The sequence below is a fragment of the Mauremys reevesii genome, linkage group 21 (assembly GCF_016161935.1).
Source record: "Mauremys reevesii isolate NIE-2019 linkage group 21, ASM1616193v1, whole genome shotgun sequence".
Classification (NCBI taxonomy): Eukaryota; Metazoa; Chordata; order Testudines; family Geoemydidae; genus Mauremys; species Mauremys reevesii.
In genome coordinates, this window is record NC_052643.1 from 6,002,420 (window position 1) to 6,021,055 (window position 18,636).

Sequence of the window (18,636 nt, forward strand, 5' to 3'; positions counted from 1 at the left end):
ACACCTGCACGTTGCAGCTTTCTCCCACAAGCAAGACTCTGTAGGAGCCTCTCGCTTCCCCTGCATCAGGGTTTATTCTGCCTCTTGCCTGCTCTGTGTGCAGCAGCAGCCGTGATCGGACACACAGCAGCTGAAAGGAAAAGGCTCGCGGCCCCCTGAAGAAAGAGCCCTACAGGTAAGACAAGGAGAAGGGAGAGAGAGAAGCAGAACTAGGAACTCAGGGGCATCTGCTCCCCGCACCAGCCTCTACCCAGAGGCGGCCAAGCAGGCGTCTAAGTGGCATTTGCAGTTACTAGGAAATGCCTCAGTATGAGCCGTGGGGTGGGGGGAACCTTTCTTCTGCTGATCGGCTCCTGAGCGTGTCATTCTGCCTTGGTTGCCAGTGAAGAGAGGAGGAGAAGAGGGGGAGAGAGAGAGAGGGACAGAGGAAGCAAGAGCTGGATCACACTTCTTTCCTTTACAAGCTGGCCCATGGCAATGATCACCTAGTCCTGGTCTTTGGTCTGTGCCGAGCCACCCCAGGGGAGTGGTTAGCTGCCCTCCTCCTCACCCAGCCCCTCGTCTCCCCAGCTCCTCAATGGCAGCAGATTTTGGGAGCCCTAATGCCAGTGTGATTGGGGAGAGGTCCTTGGCTGTGGGGAGCAGCTGGGTGGCCGCCTTCCTCTGCTTCATCATCCTGCTGACCACCCTGGGGAACGTCCTGCTCATCCTGCTGATCTTCACGCAGCGCTCCCTGCGCAACACCTCCAACTACTTCCTGGTGTCCCTCTTCATGTCCGACCTGATGGTGGGCGTGGTGGTCATGCCCCCAGCCATGCTGAACCAGCTGTACGGCCGGTGGGTGCTGGAGGGCGAATTCTGCTCCATCTGGTACTCCTTCGACGTCATGTGCTGCAGTGCCTCCATCCTCAACCTCTGCGTCATCAGCCTGGACAGGTACCTGCTCATCATTTCCCCGCTCAAGTACAAGCTCAGGATGACCTCCTGCAGGGCCGTGTGGCTCATCTTTGCTACCTGGACCTTGGCCGCCCTGGCCTCCTTCCTGCCCATCAAAATGGGGTGGCACGAGCTGGAGTTTGAGATCAGGCCCCTCAATAGCACCTCCCACGTGGAAGAGGACCAATGCAGGCTCCTGGTCAGTCTGCCCTATGCTCTGATAGCCTCCTGCCTGACTTTCTTCCTCCCATCCATGGCTATCTCCTTCACCTACTGCCGGATCCTCTTGGCCGCCAGGAAGCAAGCTGTGCAGGTGGCATCGCTCACCACCACCATGGCCAGCACCTCCGACGAACCCCTGCAACAGGTAACGAGGTTTGACTGTGCTGGTGGTGATTGGCCCTGGGTGCGTGCAGAAGGGGCTGGTTGCTTCATGCCTGCTGATCCCACAGCCAGGCCGGTGGGTTTCACCCTCCCTGCCCTCTCCTGGGAAGGCTAGCATAAAAATCATACCCCGCCCATGAAACCAGCTGTGGTGGGGACCGCCGGAGCTTGAGCTCTGTGGCTTTTAAACCCATCGAAGAGGTGGAATCTTTCAGGCAGAGAAAGTCGCAGGGGATGCTGAAGCCTTGGGCTGAGCTGCAGGGCCGGGGGATGAATGGGGGTGAGTCAAGCAATTTATGCAGCCGAGGGAGCCTGAGGACTGACACCCCCCCACACCCGGTGCTTTCCAATCCCTCCCCAACAGCCCCCTGACCTCACAAGGTGGAAGGATTAGAAAGGATCATGAAAAACAGTTATCGGCAAGATCAGCTGGATTCTTCCCCCTCTCTCCTTCCCCCACCTTGAAAAAGTTCCTTTGTTTATAGGTTGGAAAGTTAACACTGATGTGATGATCATTTACAAGGGGAATTAAGAGGTGGTTTGGGGAATGGGGACTAATTAAAGCCATTTTGACAAGGGGTTTAACTGGGGCGAGGAGAAGCTGAGGGAAATTCCCCCACCCCTTCCCCACACCTCTTCAGTGGGGCTTAATATTCAATATCCTCCCAGGAGAGCTCTGCCCCCGTCCTTTCCTCTCCGGTGGTTTCTGTGATCGCTTGTGAAATAGGAGCTTGATCCAGCGGTGGGGAAGTCCCCTGCTGACTTCAGTGGCAGCTGGATTGGGGCCTAGGTTACAGCAAAGTGCCGTTGACCTGGGTCAGCAGCCTCCAGGTCTTCGGGCAGCCGCTTCCCCACACCGAGGAATGCCACCGAGTAACGACGACCGGGAAGAGACTACAGGCTGGGCTCAGGGAGCCTTGCAGCACGATGCCAAGCGAGGAAGCAGCGAGTGTCAGGGGGAAAGGGGCTCCCACAGCCCCGGGGGGGGGGGCGTTCCTTGTGGTCCGTCTCGGTGGGTACGTGTCGGGGTTTGTCTGGATTAGAAACGGTGGGTGAGGTTAGCTGAACCTGGCTTGGCCTGGGCCATCTTACTCAGCTCGACAAACCTGGCTGGACCGGGAATGTGTGGGGGCCTCTGCTGCACTCGAGCCACGGGAGGGCTGAATTGCCAGTCGTTATGGATTTATATGGGGCAGATTTGGGAGACCTGGGGTCTGTTCCTTGCTCTGCCACTGACTGGCTGGGTGACCTGGGTCAAGTCACTTCCCCTTTTTGCACCTCCAATTTCCCTAGCGGTAAAATGAGCATGGTGATACTTACCTGCCTCTCATGGCACGTCTACACTGGCACGAGACACCCGCAGCTACCCTGTGCCAGTTGAGCTCCTGGGCTCAGGCTAAGGGTGGAGGGTTGGACCCTCCCTCTCAACTTGCAGGGTCCTAGAGCTTGGGCTGCAGCTTGAGCCCGGACATCGACACAGCCCCTTAGCCCGAGCCAGCTGGTACAGGCCAGCCGTGGGTTTTAATAGCAGGGTAGGCCCCCCCCCGGGGGGGGGTGGAGGGGGTGATTACATGATTCTGATCCTCAGCCAGAGGGGGCTATACTGTGCACACTCATTCATAAGGATCGCTCACTGTTATTATTCAAATACCTTTTGCATGGCCTTCTCCTGCACGTTCCAGGGCTTCACCCCAGGGCCTTCCTTGTTATTGAATCAATAGCCCTTGCAGCAAAGGGCCCTGCAGAACAACAAGCTGGAAGGCCAAGTGAGAGGCAGTGACTCATCTCGTCCAGTGTTTCTCTGGCAAACTCAGAAGTACTCCCCGATGGAGCTTAGACTAAGCAGTTAAGCTAAAAATGTGCTGAACAGAGCCTGAGCCAGCAAGGTGCTGAGTGCCTTCTATGCCCGCTGTCTGCAGTGGGTGTTGATGGGGCATAACACTGGGCAGAAGCAGCTCAGCACCTTGCAGGATTGGTCCCAGGCTGAGGCACTAAGTGTTGGCTTGTCCCGTGCACCCACATGAATATCTGAGCATTGGATCTGGCAGGTACAACCTCCTCCATCACACCTGATGAGGGGCAAAGGGTCGGGGCAGGCTCTGCACAGTGGGACAGCCGGCTCACGGGCTCGGTCGGCGTCGGTGGCTCCGGGGGGCGAGGGCGTGTCAGAAAGGGAAGCCTCCAAACAGGATGGCACTTCTGCGAATCAGACCAGGAGGAGCGAGGCGGGAGGGGAGAGTCGGGTGTCAATGGGAGAGGGTGGAGGAGCTGTGAGAAGTTGGCCCTCATGTCAGAAGGGTGCTGGCGCAGCATGAAGTGAGGCGAACGGCCCCGATGAGGGGATGGAGCGGCACTGTAAAACTTGGGGGGGGGGCAGAGGAAAGGGTCACAGCAGCAAAGGAGAGACTCCCAAAGCCACCGCGAACAACAGGGGAGAGGCCTTGCTACAAACAGGCAGCTGAGGTGGCTTACGAGAAGTGAGAGGAAGCTGGGGCTGGGCCGCCATGTGTCCCTTGGGGTGCATGGGGGACAAGGGGAGGCGGGTGGGCAGAAGGGGCTGCTGAACTAGGACAGACGTGCCAACTTGTGTGAATTTATCACCAGCGACGTGATTGCTAAGGAAAATGACGCCTCCCTCGTGATCTTGTGATAGAACGCTCAAATCTCTGGATTTTTTTTCCATCCCTGGGCTGAGGTGAGCGTCCCTGCCCCTTCCCACCTCTCCCCACAGGCCTGGCTCAGCCCTCTGTCCCCCACCTCTCCCCACAGGCCTGGCTCAGCCCTCCATCCCCCACCTCTCCCCACAGCCCTCCATCCCCTGCCTCTCCCCACAGTCCTGGCTCAGCCCTCCGTCCCCCGCCTCTCCCCACAGCCCTGGCTCAGCCCTCCATCCCCTGCCTCTCCCCACAGTCCTGGCTCAGCCCTCCGTCCCCCGCCTCTCCCCACAGGCCTGGCTCAGCCCTCCGTCCCCCCCCACTCCCCACAGGCCTGGCTCAGCCCTCCATCCCCCGCCTCTCCCCACAGCTCTGGCTCAGCCCTCCGTCCCCCGCCTCTCCCCACAGCCCTGGCTCAGCCCTCTGTCCCCCACCTCTCCCCACAGCCCTGGCTCAGCCCTCCATCCCCCACCTCTCCCCACAGCCTTGAAGCACATAGCCTAGCTATGCAGCTATTCATTGCATGGGGAACCTAGCACCTCACTCAGGCTTTCCTGTGGTGGTTTAGGCACCTCAGCATTGCGATTTCTAAGCCCCTTGGTGGAGCTGGGCCTGTAGAGACCCCAGCTGAGCTGGAGGCCCCATTGTGCTAGGTGCTGTACATACCCATAGCAAGAGACAGACCCTGCCTCAAAGATCTCAAGATCTAAACAGACAAGAAACACAAAGGAATATTTACCACCCGAATTTTACAGTGGGGCAGCTGAGGCCCAGAGAAATTAGGTGACTTACCCAAGGTCCCACACGGAGTCTGTGGCAGAGCTTAGGACCCAGCGCTGAATCCCAGCACGGTGCCTTCACTGCAAAAGTAGCCTTCCTCTTCGGGAGCCTTGTGTCAGGTGCTACATCAGGGAGGAAGAGCCTCGTTTGTGGCTGAGGTAAGAGGCCCACCCCTTGAAGTGCCATTTGTAAAAGAGGGATGGTGTGTACATGGCACGCTACTGGTATGAGAGAGAACCAAAGCCAGTACACGATTGGTATCTATCCCAGTGTTTAAGGGGGGAGGGATAGCTCAGTGGTTTGAGCAGTGGTCTGCTAAACCCAGGGTTGTGAGCTCAATCCTTGAGGAGGCCACTTAGGGATCTGGGGCAAAAATTGGTCCTGCTAGTGAAGGCAGGGGGCTGGACTTGATGACCTTTCAAGGTCCCTTCCAGTTCTAGGACATTGGTATGTCTCCAATTATTACCTTAACAAAGTGACAGAGAGAGAGAGCATGTGTATGTGTGTGTGTGTCTTGGCATATAGGACAGACTCTCAGCTAGACTAAATGGGTACAGCTGTACTGACGTCCATGGTCTGGTGACACCAGCTGAGGATTTGACTCATAGAGGTTTGTTTATACTTCAACTACTAAAACCCTCCAAAACAGAAAATCCACCCTGAGAACGTTCTGCCACATGCACCTGCTAGTTGAAGGAAAGTTTTCTGAGTTGCACAATGTAAATAAGGATAGTCCATGTGGCAAAACCTCAGGGCTGGGGTCGAGTCTGTTTGGTTCGCTCTCAGCGGTGCTGAGTTGAAGACAGCAATGGAGTTACATTATCTGGGCCTGATCCTGTGAGAGGCTGAGAGCACTCACTCAGTATCATAGAATCATAGAATATCAGGGTTGGAAGGGACCTCAGGAGGAATCTACTCCAACCCACTGCTCAAAGCAGGCCCAATCGCCAGCTAAATCATCCCAGCCAGGGCTTTGTCAAGCCTGACCTTAAAAAAACCTCTAAGGAAGGAGATTCCACCACCTCCCTAGGGTCCAGTGCTTCACCACCCTCCTAGTGAAAAAGTTTTTCCTAATATCCCCCACTGCAACCTGAGACCATTACTCCTTGTTCTGTCATCAGTAGGGGGTCTGCACCCTCCCAGGAGCCAGTTGGCCTGATTCTGCGCTCATTGCAAGAGTGCAAATCAGGAGTAAATCAGTTGACAGAACTCAGAGCCAGAGTCCAGGGGCCTGGTTTTACAGTGCGGTTACACCTGATTTACTCCAAAGCAGGTGTGAGGTGACCCAGGACCTGCGGGCGTTTGTAGTTCTTGGTTATTTCCCCACTGATATTCACTCCGGAAGAACAACGAGATGTTGCTTGTGCCCTGGGAACGCTGAGGAGAGCCTAGTATTTAGCTGCATCCACAGTCTCACCTGTCAGACCATTTGTTTAAATTCTTTGTTAGTCCGTGGGATAACCGGGAAGCCCTGCTGGTGATTGCACTGATCCCAGGCCACTGGCAAAAGTGGATTTTATTTTGTTAGTTTAAAAGTTTTTCTCCCCAGGGAACAGCGCAAGGGGTCTGCTTTCCCACTCACATCAGTTTTATACTTGGGAACTCCGCTGGCGTTACTCTGGCTTTGCACCGGTGTGAGTAAGTGGAGATCCCCTTTGCGTCCAGATTGCTTTTGTGTCTATGGAAAAAAATCCTTTTCTAAGTGTAGAGTATGTGCAGGAAAGCCAGTTCCAGAGGTTCAAGCTCTTAGATGCAGTCAAAGGATAGTTATGTTCAGAGATCTGAAGAACACCAAGATTCATTTCTGAATGATTGAGATGCTAGCAAAGAAAAGGAGGGGGAAAATGACCTGAAGCATTTAGAAATAGATGGTTCTTCTTGGCATAAATAACTCCGCGTATTGGATGAGTTCAGAGCTCAAGGGTTGATGATTTTAGGCTTTTCTTGGTTTAACGCTCTTGGCAGTATGTTTTGGTTCTCTCAGATGAGTGTGTTGTTTAATCTATTGCCTTCAAGGGGATCAAAGTACATGATGGGTGAGAGATGTCTGTCCAGTGACGCCCAGAAATGACAAAGTTTCTTACAGGGAGGAGAAAACTTAGAGCATAGTTTAATGTAAAGTGTCTAGCTCCTTCCAGTTCCCCCACCAAATCTCTCTCCATCCTCTCTCTAGGCACCTTGGGACAACCTTTTGCACGCCTAGAGCACCCTTCCTTTTAGAATCTCACAGAACTCGATTAATTATGCCTCCCAGCATCCCTGGGATGTGTGTTAAATATTATTTACCCCCATTTTATAGATGGGGAAACTGAGGCACGAGGCAGTTCAGTGACTTGCTCAGAGATGCATGCTGGGAATAGAATCCAGGTGCCATCTCCTTAAAATCAGCAGAAGTTATTTCTCTCCTGCAGTGGTCCTCCTGACCCCCTCCCTCGTCCAGTCCCCTGCTCGGCATGTGGTACTTTGGTTCTCACAGGGGTCTGGCAATCCAGATCATGATGGGATTTCACAGTCTGGCCTTTATGAACGCTGGGGAGCCCAGGAGTTTTTCTGAAGAAAAAGAGGCTCAGTCTCTCGCTCGCCCTGCTTCTCGCTCATTCACTTGTGGAGAAGGTAACAGCAGTCACCAAAATAACTGTACGGAGGAGGAGAAGCTGTCATGCCCATTATTAAGAATTGCAGAGCTTGTTGTCACTCTCAGGAAAGGAATAATTTCCCATTCCCCTCAAATTGCTAGGTTTGGGGGTGTGTCAGTGCTGATTATGGTTGGGGAAGGGGTGGGTGGGGCAAAGTATCTGGATTGACAGCAGCTTCAAAGCAGGTGACACCATTTTTTGGTTTCTTTTAAGAAGAGCACGTTCCCATAGCTGTGTGCTGAGCTTTGCAGGACCGTGGTGGGGTTGGGAGTCGCAAGAAATAAACTTCCTTTGCAAGAGCTTTCGCTATAGACTTTCACTGACTCCAGTGCAGCCCGAGAGCTTGTCCCTGCCATGAACAGAAGTTTGTCCAGTAAAGACATTCCCTCACCTACCTTGTCTCTCTCCTGCGCCGAGGGGCAGCGTAAGGCCTACGCATCACTTAAGTCTCAGCTAAGCCCATGCACTGGCCATGTAGGCATGCGTCAGTTCTGCCCTGTGACAGCTGGATGAGTGGTAGGATTAGAAAAGGGGGGAGAAAATGACACCCCAACCCCCCAGATTTCTGCAGCAAGCCTTTAGTGCAGCCCACTCAGCTTCTATTTGTCTGCACCAGGAAATCTAATAATTAACCTCAGCGATGAGTTCAGTAATAGTTGTAACTAGGAATTGGCCAGCCATACATTCACCAGCTTGGTGAAGGGAACGGAAGGCTGAGATGACTAATACAGACTCGCCCGCTGCACTTAAAAAACAATGCCAGAGAAATCTCCCCGCTCTGTCACTTTCAGCTGTCATGACAGTTACTAATGTTCCAGGCAAGTGTATTTTAATTTGCCAACTTGCTTAAAAAAAGAGCATTTAATCAATGAACTAATAAGTACAACTGTATCGATTCAGGAGGCGTAGCGAGATGAAAGCAGCACTCACAGGGAGAATGAATTACTGACAGGACGAGTGTACAAGGACACGGGTATTTAAGTGTGATTCTGCTCAGTGTTGCAAAGTCTAACCAAATTAGGAGCCTGGGTCTCCTCTTTAAAATGACTTAGGCATTTGGGAACTGAAGTTTCAATAATGGGACTTGGAAGGCTAAGTGCCTCTCTCTCTTTTGAAAATGAGACTTAAGCTCCCAAATCAGTTAGATGTTGCAATGCTGAGCAGAGCAACATCTAAGCCCCTTTAAAATGTGGGCCTTACGTCCTATGTGATGGCCCAAGATTCTCCTCTGAGTCATTCTTGATTTATACTAATGAAATTCCAACAAAGCCAATGGAATTACTTGCCCAGTAATGGAGGATTTTCACTTCGTCTCCAGTGCTATAAATCACTGATCCCTAGCCCTGATGTGTCATGAAACATTGGACTTTAAATCCATCGCTGAGCCAGTGCTGAATAGTGTCCATTTATCAACTCAGCCCACAGCAATATTTGTGGGAGAAGAAGGACTATCTGTATAGCTGTAGATAACAGGCTTTCCCCACCTCCACCAAAAGGGTAGCTGATTTAAGCTATTCAGGATGTGGAAAGTTAGAAGCAGTCTGAATAGAAATATAGATGGCTAATGGGCAGGTGAAAATTGTCAGTAGTAGGCGATAAATGCAATTTATGACGTGGTTCCACAATTTGTTATATGGCTATTGCCATCACTAAGGCTATGACATAATCATGGAGGTCATGGAAGCCATGACTTCCAGCAACCTCCGTGACTTCAGCCTTAGGTGGTCAGGATCTGCAGGGTCCCCTGCTGCCCACAGGAGCAGGGAGCTGTGGGTTACCCCACTGCCTCTGGTGGCCCCCAGAGCTCCAAGCCACCACAGGTGGCAGGGTCCTCCACAGCTCCTGACTGCCGTGGGTGGTGGGGGAACCCTGCAAATCCTGGCCATGGCAGGGGAACCCCTGAGCTTCCAGCTGCCGCGAGGGAATCCCTGAACTCCTGGCCACCGTCGGCCCCTGGAGCTGTGGGTGGCAGGGGTATCCTGCAGCTCCCATCCCCAGTGGGTGGTGGGGGCACCCCACAGCTCCCAGACACTGTGGGCGGTGGGGGAACCCCCAAGCTCCTAGCCCCTGCGCAGCTGCTCCTCTTCAGGCGGTGTGGGGACCCACAGATCCCCATTTTGTCACAGGTATTTTTAGTAAAAGTCACAGACAGGTCCTATGGCTTCCATGAATTTTTCTTTTTTTCCCATGATCTTTCCGTGACTTTTACTAATAATATCCATGACAAAATCTTAGCCTTAGCCATCACACATGTAATATGCAAGCTAATTTATCTCTTTTTCCAATCACAAATCTTTCTAATTATGTGAGTGGGTGTATATATGTATATGTGCATCAGATGCTGCATACATATGGGAAGAAATTAGTCCTAACTGGTAGAGAAATTTGAAATTCTTCCACACTACATTATTTTGAATACATTTCTTCTGATTTTATTATATAGGCTACACTATTAAGCAAGATACAGCATAGACTCCTTTTTCAAAAAATCACTGGTTGCGCTGCTAGATGTGTTTTTACACATGAAAGATTTTGCATATAATATATATTTCTGCAGGAGAAAATTATTTGTTACGAAATGTAACAGCTTTAATTCTCTAGTAATGGTCTCTATAGACCTAGTATCCTACAGCGAAAAGACAAACTTAATTGCTTTTAAATACCTTGATTTAGCTTGCTGTTCTTTTTCTTTCACATAAGGAGCTGGGAGTCTCTGACCCAGCCAACTCACTTGTGGATAAATCCTAGAGTATTTTAATAGGTGGAAGGAGAAGCAGAGAATAAATAGACAAAATACTGGAGCAATTTTGAAAAGCCTTTTTTGAGAGATCAGATTTTGCCACAAAAGGCATTTAAACATTCTAAGTGAGATCCACTGCTGGGCTCTGACCCAGCGGGTTTCTTTAACTAACTAACTCTGATCTGTATTCACACTGATGGACTTTGGTCTGTGAAACAGTGTCCCTCATTGATAAAAATGGAGGGCTTTCAGCACCCTGGACAGCAAGGACTTTACCAGCTGTATTAGGCCTCATTTCAGCCAAGCACTTTTAAAGCCCATGCTTAAATCAATAGGACTTAAGTGAGTGCTCAAGTTCAGCATGTGCTCACGTGTTGTTGAATCGGGGCTTAGAACATAAACATCCTGCTCCCAGTTAAGCCAATGGAGTGAAAAATTAAGCTTTCCTGATCATGCTGTACAAGGAATGAGAGTAGCTGGTATATAACAAAAAGAGTCTTGTTACATCTCTAATAGTACAGCTGGCATTTGTCTCCACCACTGAATGAATTTAAATGGGATGATAGGTAAAAATAACATGCAAAGCAGAGCGCCATCAGGGTGTTATGTTTTAAATCTCTTCTGTTCCTTGAAGGGGTGGGGGTGGGGGGCAGATCAGCGAGCTGCAACTTATTTAATTACGACAGGATAATTTAATTTGAGATTGCAGGAATGGATAGAAGACAGATCTGGCTCTGAGCCTTATAGAGTGAAACACTTGAGCCCTTTCTTTGACAAATGTAATTAAGCTGCTGTGCTAATCAATAGCTAGATATGCACCCTGAGACTAGGCTTTATCGTCACTCGATCTTCAGTAGCGGGATGCATTTGGATTGCTGCAATAATAAAACAAATCTCTGAATAATATAACCATTATGGTTCAGTGACTAGTCATTTTTCTTTCCACAGTGGCTTTTTTTTTTTAAACCACAGTCCCCCCAGCAGGGTAGGTCTGGGCTGTCAGTGAAGGGTCATGGTGGTTCCTTTCACACTTGGCACCCAAAGGTTGATTGCACCATAAATCCCCTGGGAATTCAATGCAATACACCTCAGTTCATGTAGTTTGAGTGCGCCCTGCACTATGCAGCTCATCGGTACTTTCATTCACAGTTTGTGCTGAGCCTGCACTAAGCCTGACCTGACCCTGTGTGAACTCAGGTAATTCACTTAATCTCTTTGACCCAGAGCCTCAAAGGTATTTCGGGACCGAACTCACGGCCATTTCAATGGGAGTTAGGGGGCTAAATGGCTTTGAGGAGCTAGGCCTTTGTGCCTCAGTTTCCCCAGATGTAAAATGGGGGTCATAACACCCACCCACCTCCCATGGGTGCTCTGCTTAGTATGTGAAGAGTGATTCACACATTATAACACTGCTACTGATTCCAGTGTGTCTGGGACCATCTGTGACGAGGGCTCAATTCCGCAAAGTGCCGAGACCCTCAGCTCCCAATGAAGTCAATGGCTGTTGAGATCAATTAAGCACCTCAGCATCGTGCGGGATGAGGGCCAGAGAAGGGGGGGGTCATTGGATTGACCCACAGCTCACTGTGCCCTCGTCACATGTTCTCCAGTCATGGGCCAGGACAACAGTTTCCTTATGGCACCACCATAGCGGGGAATATGCTGCCGGCTCATAAAAGGGGATATGCACCTTCTCTCCACCAAGGTACTGGGTCCTTCTCTCTGAGCGGCAGGGGGCAGCTGTGGAACAAGTGAGCTGCTGGGAAAGGCAGCTGATTTGCAAGTGAAAGCCGGGCTGTGTTTGTGGGCCAGCGAGACCCACCAATGGCTCCAGGCTGCAAACAGTGGTCGTAAGCAGGTGGTCATAATTTTTGCCACTGATAATGCTTTATAGGGCCACATCCCGAGATGGGCTAAATCAGTAGAGCTACTTAGCAGTACAGCTACTGTGCAGGCGGCTCTGGCCCGGGGAGTGTAGTGCTGGGACATCTGTCTGCTGGCTAGGGAAGTTATTGAGGATTTCCTTGGCTTCCCCCTACTAACTGATCTATGGCTCAAGGCCCATGCGGATCTGGCACAGACAACCCACTGACGGCGAGCTAAAGCGACGTACGTCTCTGTCAAGGTGTTTGCTTTCTAGCCATTGGCACCCGTTGGCGTCTCCAGCCCCGCTGGGGTTTAAAGGGTGAAGACCTGAAAAGCTTCCCTTTTAGCCCAGCGTTTGCACTTGGCTAACTCGCAAGCCCAGCAAGAGCCGCTGTATAAAACGGAGCTGTTGCTGCTTGTTTTCTTCACTCAGGCATATTAGTCTCGGCGGGCTTCTAACACTGACACTTACAATCCGCTCCAGGAGGCTGCTTTGCTTCTGAGCGTCACTTTGTAACAGATCTACGACCTCAACCAGTTTCCCTTCCTCGCTGGGGCCCGAGCTGAGCCCAGTGAGCCCTGTCCACAGCTGGGGCTGGCGGGGGAGGGCGTATAAAGAATCTGTTTGTGCCTCTCCACCCAAAGCTGGCGGAGACACCACATTTGTCCATGGCGCAGTGTAGTGGCACCTCATGGCTGTTCCAAATGCTACCAGCTGCAAAGGGCCTCTCCAGCCATCAAGGGTCACGGGCGTACAGGTGCCCATCAGGCAGCCCTGCTTTGTTCCTGGCCGTGTCCGAGGCTAGGCCTGTCTGCTGGCTCTGTGCTACTCCTGCATCCTTAGTGCCAATGACAAGCCCCAGCTGACTGCGGCTCCCCTTTGCACTGGTGGCACGGCGTCCAGGACTGGGCCCCTGTCTCTGGGGTAAAGCTAGTGATTGCAGGGCGGTTACTCGCTTTTTACGGCAGCGTGAGATTGACTCATTTCGAGCAGGCCAAAGCGAGGGGAATAAACAAGGCTCCAGGCAAGCCGGCAGAGTGTGGAAGGAGGAGCGGGGATAACCGCGTCCCTCCTTGCATGAAGGGAATGGCCGTCACCAGGGACAAATCCCATTTGCTTGGTGTCCGTTGAACTGCTTGCCTTTCAAACACCCGACGAGGGGTGTGAGTGCATTAGAGCTTCGCCAGCTTGTCACTAGGCTAGCACAGCTCTCCTTGGGCCCGTGGTGTTACAGGTGGGCAGAGACACGGCCGAAAGGGGTAGTGGAGGGATCAAGGAACACTTGGGGCTGGGCAGACGAAGGGCCCCGGTCTCTGCTGCCCTGCGCGTCATACAGCGAGCCAGTTACCCTCGGGCTAGGTGCTGCCAGGCGGATCAGCTGGTTTTGCGCTCGCTTTGCCCTGAGGTAAATGATCACACAAGGTGCAGCAGGCCCGGTTTCTAGACATTAAGCTGCCTGGAGCACGCAGGGAGGGGGGGCGGCAGAGAGGGGTGTGTGTGTGTGTGTGTGTGTGTGTGTGTGTGTGTGTGTGTGTGTGTGTGTGTGTGTGTGTGTGTGTGTGTGTGTGTGTGTGTGTGTGTGTGTGTGTGTGTGTGTGTGTGTGTGTGTGTGTGTGTGTGTGTGAGAGACAGAGAGCGCTCTGGGCTGGTGTGTGTGTTTGTGGGCAGAGGGGTGGCCAGCAATGAGTGGCAGATGGGGGGGTGGAGAGGAGTGGGCAGGGAGGGCACCTTAGGGGAAGAGGCAGATTGGGGGTGAGGGGGGGTGAAGCCTCGGGGACGCGACAGAGCCAGGGTGGAGCACGGGCAGGGCCGGGGGGGGGGGAGCCGAGCAGAGGTGCGGCCATGGGGCAGAGCAGGGCCCCCCCGACACTGCTAGGGAGCTTCCCGCGCTCCTGCTCAGCCTCCCCAAATGCAAGCTCACGCGCTGCCTATGACTATGGCCTGTGGGTGCTGAGCACCCCCTGTTGTTTTTGGGGGCTGCGTGAGGCCTGGCGCACTCACAGAGGCAGCACTTACACCAGAAAACCATTTAGAGCCTGATTTCCCCCTCTCCTCCCTCCTTATGGCATCATCTACAGCTGGGCGTAGTGGGTGTAAAATGCTACCCCATCGGGCCGGTCAGAATTGTCTCCGCTAGGTGCAGGGACTGGGGGTGTGGGCCCCAGCAGAGCAAGTCTGATGCTTGCCTGAGGGGGTGCGTGTGCGCTGTCGGCAGTGGAAAGGGGAGCGAGCGAAGGGCTTCGCACTGGTCGTTGGTGCTGGTTTACAGGAAGAGGCGAACAGGCCTGTGGCTGAGCGATGGAGATCTAGCCAACGCCAAACCATCCAGTGCGGTCACTTCCCCCCGCTCTGAGGCTGCTGCCGCCATCGTTGTTAAGTTAGGCCAACGCTGGAGCAGGACACGAGCTCTGCGGCACAAAGGGAGCTTTGGTCGCCTTTGTGCGCAGCCAATCCCTGATCCATCCCTAGTGTGGAGGACAATAGCCGCAGGGCTGCGCTTAGATTTGCCAGCGTGTAACGGCTCCCCGGGGCTGGGCTGCTGGCTGGGAATTGCTGGAGCCCAGCATTCTGTGCTGTGCCGGTTCTCGTACCGTGCTGCTCACTGCAGTGCCTGAGACGTGCCCTCAGCTTCCTCAACGGCTCCGACAGAGCCTGGCTGTCAGGCGCTGAAACACTGCTTGGCTCCTTCCCTGGCGCTAGAGTCCTTAGCTTTGTACGAGAGCACAGGCAGAGGCGCCTTTTATACCGCTGGCAAATAAAACAAGTGCTTTGGGACGGGCCCTCGCTTTGGTCTATGTCTGTCCAGTGCCTAGCACAATGGGGCCCCAGTGGCTGACCGGGGGCCTCGAGATGCGACCGCAGTACAAGTGAACAGCACGCCCGACCTCTGCCGGATCGGCAGGTCCTCGATACGTACGGCAGAGGCTCCGCCCGTCTGGCCTGTGTTCTTTCGCCAGCCCCCTTTTCTCACATGGTGCCTTGTCCTTTGCAGGTCCCCAGAGCTCCGAGCCAAGCCGTGGCCGTGGGCGAGAACAGGAAGTTTGCCAATAAGCACAGCAAAAAGGCGCTGAAGGCCAGCCTGACCCTGGGCATCCTGCTGGGAATGTTCTTCGTGGCCTGGCTCCCCTTCTTTGTCGCTAATATGGCACAAGTAAGTCCTGGGCAGAAGAGGCCGGAGATGCCCCGTCCAGGGGAGGCCCCTGAGAAGGAGAGTTGGTCACTGGCGCAGTTGATAGCGATTAGCTCAATGTCGATGGTACGGCATCGCCTGCCTTGCATGGTAGGGAGCTTCCCTCCTTCTGGCCCTTCCCGGGCCTGGCCAGATGGACTTTTAGACTGTAATCTCTTTGGGGCGAGGACTGTCATTTTTTTGTGTTTGTAAAACACCCAGCCCCGTATCAATGACCATGAGTTAGGGCCAAGATTTAGGAAGCGAGGAATTCGGAGATTTTATTCATGGCCCTTCCTAAAAGTCAGTTTACCAAGCCCAGCCCCCACTTGGAAATCGCTTTCCTGCCTACCACCTCCCAGCCACACAGCTGCCTCTATGCCAACACCTTGCCGCTGGGCGCGTGCATGATCAGAGCTCCTTGCTAATCTGTGCTGCTGCACGCATCAGCCAGGAGAGGGTGCACTACAGGCGGCCGACTGCTGAAATCTAACCTGTCTGGGGCGCGGACAACGTCACCATTGCACCTGTAGCACTCTGGAAATGGAGTTTGGACCCCTTGTCTCCTTTCCTTGTCCACAATGGCCCTGTCTTCATTCGCTGAGCAGTTTCTTTAGTTGCCTGCCCCAACCCTTGAGTCGGCCGGGATCTGCCCCAGGACCCCATGCAGTTCCTTTTCTCTTAACCCCCATGGGGACCTGCCTCCCTGGAGACCAGGGAAAAGGCCAGGCTTTGCCTCCGACCCACGTTGTGCAGAGCTGAGTGGGAAGTGAGCCATCGCAGCAAGGTGTTGCCATGCCACTGCAGCTGATGCTGGGAGAGGTCAGGTGGCACGGCCTGTTCTAATCTGTGCTCTGTCTCCCTCCCAGGCAGTGTGTGACTGCATCCCTGCCGGCTTCTTTGACGTCCTCACCTGGCTTGGGTACTGCAACAGCACCATGAACCCCATCATCTACCCCCTCTTCATGAGGGACTTCAAACGAGCCATGGCTAAGTACCTGCCCTGCTGCCGGCGCTCTGGGGAAGGCAGACCTAGCGCCATTTCCCTGTCCATGCGGAACTCCAACAGCGGGCCCCGGCTGGGGATGTCCCTCAAGAACGTCCTCACGCTGCAGGGCGAGACGGACTCCGTTGACTCGGTCACCCAGGTGAACGAGCACATCTTGCTGCCTGCCTGCCAAGACCCCCACCTGGAGTCCATCCCAGCCACGGCTGCCGACTCAGTCAACCTCTTCGACTTGGAACACATGGACCAAGAGCTGCAGATCAACCAGCTGAACACGCCCATGGATTGACTATGCTGTCCCAATGCGGGGGCGTGAGGTTAGGAGGGACCTGCCTTGGTTCCCCCAACACGCTCAGGCTATGCACAGACACCTTAGCGGTTCCTGCTGGAATATAGTGACACCCTGGATGGGGAAGCCAACGAGGGCGTGTGTGTACATGTACAAGCCTTCTGAGCCAAAGTGAAGCATTGATATTCCACAATACACTCGCCCTATACATAGAAACTGATCCCCAAGTTTGCTGTCTCCCTAATCGTGGGTGGGGAGGGAAAATTTGTCTCTTCTTTGTATGGAAATCACTGACCATTTTCCAGTGGTTACAGGTTGGGATTGTTTAAATATGATGAAGCCAAACGCTATTGCCACGTTTACCTGCCTGGTGTCGTTTTCATTCTTCTCTACTTGTTTTCTCATTTCCCCCTCCTGCTTTGTAATGTGGAAAGCAGCACAGGCACTTTTATAGCCTGACCCACACGTGATCTGCCCGGGTTTTAAGGTCCCTGAGCTAAGAAAACAGTGGCGACATTTTCTCCTCCGCTCGCCTATAAAGTGGAATTTTAAAATTGGATTAAAAAGCAGCACATAGTAAAATTAAAGCCAGAGAGTGAGAAACAAAAGCTACCAGGCACTGAAGGCAGAGGGGTCCAGAACAGCTAAAGGCAGCCACTGCTGGCCATCGCCACTGGACCCCGAGCAATTTGTTAGCAGGAGAACAGCAACACTCAAGTGCTCAGATGCTACAGTGAGGAGGGCAGAGCATTATCTGACAAGAGAAGCTGATAAGAGATAAGAACGGCCCTACTGGGCCAGACCAAAAGTCCATCCAGCCCAGTATCCTGTCTTCCAATGCCAGGTGCCCCAAAGGGGATGAACAGACCAGGAATAATCAAATGATCCATTCCCTGTAGCCCATTCCCAGCCTCTGGCAAACAGAGGCTAGAGACACCATCCCTGCCCATCCTGGCTAATAGCCATTGATGGACCTAGCCTCCATGAATTTAGCTAGTTCTTTTTTAAACCCTGTTATAGTCTTGGCCTTCACAACATCCTCTGGCAAGGAGTTCCACAGGTGAACTATGGATTGTGTGAAAAAATACTTCCTTTTGTTTGTTTTAAATCTGCTGCCTATTCATTTCATTTGGTGATCCTCTGGTTCTTGTGTTATGAGAAGTAAATAACACTGCCTTATTTACTTTCTCCACACCAGTCATGATTTTATAGATCTCTATCATATCTGCCTTTAGTCGTCTCTTTTCCAAGTTGAAAAGTCCCAGTCTCGTTAATCTCTCCTCATATGGCAGCTGTTCCAGACCACTAATCATTTTTGTTGCCTTAGACCATCATGAAGAGCAGCTGTAAGGTCAACGCAGGCTGTGATTCTCAGCCGCTGTGCTGCGGTACAGTACTGGAATCAAGGCTCTATGCTCGCAGCAGGGCGAGACGGACTCAGTTGACTCGGGCATCCAGGTGAACGAGCACATCTTGCTGCCTGCCTAATTCTACTACTACTTCTAATTCTCAGCCTCTCTTCTCTGCCCTAGCGCCTGATGCCTTTGTTGCACATTCGCGATCCTGAGCTCAGTCACGAGCAGCTAGCTAGCTGCATGACTATCATCCAGTGGTTGCTGCTCCTAAGCAGGTGCTGAAAAGTCCCACGTTGCCACCCCCTATCACACACACACACACACGCTTGCTCTCAGAGTACCAGCACTGATGGTGTGAGGAATCCCTCGAGTCTTTTCATGCCACTGTTTCCTTGAGAAATCATCAGCGCGGTGGGTGTCTGAGCAGAACATCAGGATGCTGAAAGACTCATTATATGGTGCATTTCGGCCACAAAGAGGAAAAGGGTCACTGGTAACTAGCTTCAGAAATAATGATTTTTTTTTTGCTCTTATAATCCCACTGCAGAGGCTGATGGGACGTGAACCACAGCAGGTGACACCGGCCACTGTGCTTTTAGCAGCTCTGTTAATGAGGCAAGAATTCCCACCACTGGCCAGAGAGCAGCAGGGTTAGCTAGTGCTGGGAAAGTCTCATGGTGCCACTGTGATCAGAAATCCCAGCTGTGCAGAACTCATGGGCTGGTACTCAAGGGCTTGATTTGTTCGGTCTAGGGGGGACCCCCCACTTTCAAGTAGAATTACTATGCTTATGCCCTGCCCCCGACCCATTTAATTACAA

The 18,636-nt window shown here is 52.7% G+C and overlaps 1 protein-coding gene across 1 annotated transcript; it reads left to right on the forward strand.

Annotated features, from left to right (window-relative positions):
* The first annotated feature begins 577 nt into the window (after positions 1-577).
* On the forward strand, positions 578-16,651 carry HTR6 (5-hydroxytryptamine receptor 6). Its single transcript, XM_039509590.1, has 3 exons — positions 578-1,303; positions 14,990-15,148; positions 16,036-16,651. The coding sequence occupies exons 1-3, from the start codon at positions 578-580 to the stop codon at positions 16,459-16,461; spliced, it is 1,311 nt and encodes a 436-aa protein (XP_039365524.1). The 3' UTR covers positions 16,462-16,651.
* The last annotated feature ends 1,985 nt before the right edge of the window (positions 16,652-18,636 follow it).